Below are 5,674 nucleotides of genomic sequence, written 5' to 3'. Positions count from 1 at the left end.
AACGTGGGAAATGAATGTTTCATTCGCTACCCACTGTCAACAGCACACTGTCCTGGGGGATGCTGTCATTCACCTGCTCTGTTTCTTCCTGCTAAGTTTCTCACTTCTGGGCTCCAGAAGCGGGCGTGTTAGAGAGGTTTATTTCTGAGGTGCTTGTACATCTTACAACTTCAAGGTCCATGTGGATTCTATGTTTTGGGTGGGAGGGGCACCTTCTTGGGTGTACCTTTCCCCCACACCCCCTTTAGCAGTGGAGCACACAGAATATAGATAGCACCAACAGATCACCCACAGCTTAGACCTCTAGGTGCCAAAGTGCATTCATTACCTTGAAGAGGGGGAGGGGGAGGGGAGGCAGGAAGAAAAGCTTTCTGACTTTCATAATCCAAGGTGCTAAGGGAGCTGGTCCTAACTGATACCAATGCTGGAAGGTTAATTAGATTAGTTGGATCTCTGAGTATGTGACTAAATTTGTGGCTGAACAGGAAGCCAGGATAGATTTGCCACTCCATTTGCAATAAGATCCCTCCCAACTCCCCGGGGGATCCAACGCCAGATAATTGGCCCCCAACTCCTAACTATGAACTTTAAAGCTTTAGGTTCAAACTTTAGGTCATGGCCACACAATTCCTTCCCTCTTGAGAAAGGGGCTTTAATAGCTTTCCTAGCATGGAGTTCTAGTTGGCCATCCACCTGGTTCTGAATTTACTCTGTCTGGGTGCAAAATGCAGGGCCCTCGCTGGCCTCTCAGGAAATGCCAGGCTGAGGCATCCTGCCCATGAGGAAGATATGGGCCTCTGGCTCTAGGCCAAGGAGAGCAAATGCTTCACTCTCTAGAAACTGTCAGAGGGTTGCAGATTCTCTCAGAGGAACTGACCTGCAGGATCCCAAAGGTCCTCTTGCCAGGAACCTCAGTTTCTCACCAAAGAGCTCTCTGAGGTTCTGCTGCAAACTCTCAATGGACTCTGTGCACTCTCAAGCACAAATTCCTCGGGTCTAGACTAGCACCTGGCAGAGGAGGTCCATGATTCAATTTGTAGACTTGGTTTCAATTTGCCTTAATCATTGTGGGTTTTTCTCTTTCTCTCTTTTTTTCTTTCTTTCTTTCTTTCTTTCTTTTTTCTTTCTTTCTCTCTTTTTTTTTGAAAGTACAGGGACAAAGGAAATGCTAATATGTAAATGGATGTATTTGTATTTATCTTTCAAGAAGTGAAGTAATTTCTTAAACTTCCTTTTTTCCCCCTTTTTTGTTCTCTTTAGATTGCTGACTAGGAGAGAATTACGGCTCAACTTACACAGGGAATTGTGAATTGTGTCACAGAACTACAATGGTTTTCCTTCAATGGATATTGAAGCCACCAAACTCTTTTGTAACTAAAACTCACATCAATTTCTACTACAGTGCTCAATGGTGGTTACTAATAGAGGTCATTAAGGCTTAATCCAAATGGCAATGTTGGTATTTCTGAAGATTGCTTTTGGTATACCACAGAATGCACTAGAAGTCAAAGACACACAGGCAAATGGCACGATTTTGCCTTTGTCTGAGTCAGCGAAACAACTGGAGTCTTGCTTTGCCAGGAGTCCAACGCTTCTCGGGGATGAACATACCAGGACTTGCCTGTACCCGGGACGGTAGGTCAGCAGTCACAGAAATCATAAAGGGGACTGTCTACCCAGCTAGCCCTGGTCCTGGGGTGCTCGATCTGCACTATCTGCCAGCCTGGTGTTGGGAAACCAGAGAATTCTAGCCTTCAGATGTTCAGGGCAAGAACTTGACTCACATAACTAAGTGAGACTGGCTAAAAATGCTGGACATTTAGAACAACAGCTGCCAAATCCATTTAAATCTGCTTTTTTTTTTTTCCCTAAAGGAACAAGGGATGACCTCAGAGTGGCCGCCTGCTTGGTAGGGCTTGCACCAGGAAGGGTAACTGTTAACCATTTGCATTTTTCTCATTGGCGTTGCCCCCGCTGCTGCTACTGCTGCTGCTGCTGCACCTAGGTCGGATTAGAAAGAGTAACATTCCTGGGTCGCATCTCGCATTTCTAGTCTCTGTTTTGGCAGGGAACCAGCCTGGGTCTGCATCTTCTGCACCACATGCAGTCCCCGAGTCCCGAAGGCTCTGCAGAACATAGGATGCTGCCTATGGGGCCAAAAGGGGGCACAAACCCTAGTCCAGTGAGCCGTTCTTACCTTTTGTACTTTAGGTTTCATAGTTCAAAGACACTAGAACTCTTAATTTCATCTCCTTAGTTTTTGGATAAACTGGGACACAATCCTGCCTCATCCATCAGCCCGTGCAAACGATAGTATGTTTCAAGACAGGTACTGTTTTTAGCAGTGTGCCTGACTACAAACACCTTTGCGGTCCGGATCCAATCCGGGATTCCTACACTCAAGCTTTTCTGGGATAGACGTGTTCCTTCCCAATTTGTGAGGCATGAAAACCCACGTCCACAGCTGGGTTACACAGTCCTAAACCTAGGTATCCCCGCTCAGCGAGGAGACTCTCCAGTGACTGGGATCTGTCCAATGGCAGTCTCGCTTGCTATCCACTCGTCCTGCCACGGAATTCTACCTATTTTGACGGAGAGCATTTTCCAACTAAAAGAAAAGCTGTATATTGAGAACAAAGCAAGAGGAGCAATGGCTTCGGTGCCCCCTCCGCTTCCCAAGGCCCGTTTTCCAACTAAACACCTTCAATATGAGCCATGACAAACCTCTGAAGATACACTCCCTGCCACCCTCGCCGGGTCCCGGGGAGTGCGCGTGGCGCACGTGGCAGGGACAGCTTACCTGGAACAGGTTGGGAGGGGAGGTAGGCACTCAGACTGCCTGCGGCGCTGGCGTTGGCGCAGAACCCGCGGCCATTCAGCAGCGCCTTCAGCGGGTACTGCTCTGCGGGCCGCGGCTGGCAGCGGAGGCCGGTGCCACAGCGCTCCGTGTAGACGCCGCACGCGTCGCCTTCGCGCAGCGCACAAGTCAGGCAGCAGCCGCAGCCGGGCTCTCGCACCAGCTCCGTGCACGCGGGCGCGGTGGGCGGAGGCGCGCACTGGGCCAGCGCACGCGCGTCGCACGGTTCGCAGCGCACCACGGGGCCCGCGCCCACCGCGCCCGCGCCGGCCCGAGCCATCGGCGGTCCACGGAGCAGAGTGAGGGCGGTGAGCGCAGCCGCCCAGAGCGCGGGGCGCGCGGGATGCATGGCGCCGGGTGGACGGCTCGGTGGAGGGGAGCGGAGTGGAGCGCGCGGGATGAGGCGGCGGGATGGGAGCAGCGAGCAAGCAGGTCCTCAGCTTCCCAGTCGCTGCTCTAAGCTCGCATCTGGGCAGCCCGGGCGCGCAGGCCGATATATAGAAGCCAGGGTGGCGGAGGACACGCCCCGGAACGGCGCGGGTGGGGGTTGGGGGGGGGTGGGCCGGCGCAGGCTCGGCTCCGGGGCCCGCGCCTCCCGGCGAAGCGGGATCGAGGACGGGGGCGCGCTGCGCGCGTCTTCCCTGGGCACCTGCTCCCTGCGCTCACGCCCTTACCAGGGCCACCTCTTCCCAGGGAACCGCGGGTGCTCCAGGCCACCTTGCTGTCTCTGGAGTCCCAGCCATTCCAGGGGTCCTGATCCTCTCTTTCCCCAATGACTCCCAGCCAACTTGGCGCCCCGAACCCTGCAGCCCCTCCCCCTTGGATGCCTAGCTAAGCTGGTCTTTCCTGGGCTGGTTTATGTCTGGGAAGCTGGCGCGGACCCATTCAACTCCTGTGTACTTTGCAAAGTTTCTGCAATGGAATTCCTCATGTAGGGTATGTTGCAGTAGGCGTTTCCCAGCGAGACCGCGCAGATCACATCGAGATCTGGAGAACCTTGCAGCTCAAGGTTTAAATTTGCACCATTGGCCTCTTGAGCTCCCAGAGTCTCGCACCACACGGTTGGTAGACAGATTTGAAGTTGAAAGGATTTGTTTTTCAAAGCGATCGGGACTCAAATACTAAAATACTTCGTGGCACTTTCTCGGTTTGCAGAATGCGCAGAGGGCATTTTTTTCCTCCTTTTTTCTTTCTAAAATTGAGAAGTTCCATTTGTTTTTGTTTGAGGGATCTTCTTAGTTAGCGGATACATCTGCGTTAAAATAACTATTGAGACACCACCGCAAAGGGTGCCACTGACGCATGCCCTTAAAGTGGACACTGTTCACACCCATTTTTAGTCATCGTTGGACCCCTGTACCAACTTCTTCTGATGTGCTCCAGTGCAGACTCGAGTTCTTGCTAATTCGCTCGTTTTGAAAGCCTCAAGGAGTTGAAATCCAAGCGCAATAGCGCTATTGAGTTCTCTTATACTGGTTTCTTCAAAGTCTGCACGCTCCTCCTGTAGGCGACCAACAGAGGACGCTGGTGGTCCAGAATTAAAATAACAAACTTCGCGGTTTATTTATTTATTTTTAAACAGTTCGTGGATGAGCGGTGGGAACTTGAGAGACTGACTTGGAAGGAGACTTTCCTGGATACCCTTAAATTGCTGTTTACTATAGGGGCTGGAGAGATTGTAGTTGGGGAGACCCATGCAATTTTATGCAGGGACCAAATTGAGACGACTTCCTCTACATATCCCTCCATCTATCCTGCAGCTTCTGGTGAAGTTGACACTCATCCACCAATGAATGGTGTGTCTGTGCCTCTCTTTCCACATATTTATATACCCTTTAAAAAATTATGTCTTAATTTTAGTAAAATTAGTTTTCCCTTATTTGGTACTATAAATAAGAATGATAAAATTCTTACAAATTTTACAAAGAAAAAAATCAGACGTAAAAGGCCAGGGCTAGTTACATGGTAGCAGGTCAAGGCATAGCATCCCCATTTTTGCATTATTTCTTCCTCATAGAGCTTAGATTGTGGCTAGACTTGACACGGTCTACCAGAAAGTGTCCCAGTTGTTCCTTCTTTTTTCCTATGGACTAACACTCAAGAACAGGGCCTCCGATTTCACTGGAAAATTGAAAGAAAAAAAAAAAGATCCCCTAGGGTTACACTTGTTCCTTAAATAACCACAGAGACCTTGACTCCAGAATTAGAACAAGGTTCAGTATCAAAAGTGATTCTAGATGTGGCAGGCCTTCTCTCTGTTCGATACAATGTTCCACACAGAGGTCCGATACAATGTTACACACAGAACAAGTCTAGCACTTTTACTCAGCTTTATCGGCAGGCTAGGAGACAGTGGATGTCTAGAGGGAATGGCTTCTTGGAAAAGATAAATTAGGTTGGTTCTCTTCACAATGAACTGAGCTCTTCTATTCTTCCTTTGCAGTTTGAGAAATGGGCATTTGCTCCAACTGGGACTCCTAGGGGGCGCCAAAGCGCCAGGCCTCCAACCAAGTTTACTCGCATCTTAGAGATTGCAGCACAGGATTGGTTAAGTGTTTTATATTGACTGTCATCTCCTTTATCATGAAATCTTGCACCAGCCAAGTACATCCGTGGCACTGACACGAGGGGAGTTTTGTTTTTAACATTTAACTGTTTTCTTTGACAAAACTTCAGGTCACCCTTTCCTCTTACCCAAATAATTATTTCAAGAAGGATTTGGATGGGAGAAAAATGTAATTTTATGTTGACATGCTGGTTAATTATGCCAAACTTTAAAAATGGTGTTTGTGGTTATGAATGTAGCACGTACATTGG

The 5,674-nt window shown here is 49.4% G+C and overlaps 1 protein-coding gene across 1 annotated transcript in view; it reads right to left on the bottom strand.

Moving 5' to 3' along the window:
• Positions 1 to 3,333, bottom strand: part of Igfbp3 (insulin like growth factor binding protein 3) — a 7,955-nt gene extending 4,622 nt beyond the window's left edge. The window contains exon 1 of the mRNA XM_031341491.1: positions 2,801 to 3,333. Coding sequence (XP_031197351.1) covers positions 2,801 to 3,206 — 406 coding nt within the window. The 5' untranslated portion in view covers positions 3,207 to 3,333. The remainder of the gene's footprint in view (positions 1 to 2,800) is intronic.
• Between the last annotated feature and the right edge of the window lie 2,341 nt (positions 3,334 to 5,674).

This window comes from Mastomys coucha, unplaced genomic scaffold, assembly GCF_008632895.1.
Source record: "Mastomys coucha isolate ucsf_1 unplaced genomic scaffold, UCSF_Mcou_1 pScaffold22, whole genome shotgun sequence".
Taxonomy (NCBI): Eukaryota; Metazoa; Chordata; class Mammalia; order Rodentia; family Muridae; genus Mastomys; species Mastomys coucha.
The sequence above is the reverse complement of the archived record's forward strand: the minus strand, read 5'-3'. Positions and strand labels throughout refer to the sequence as shown.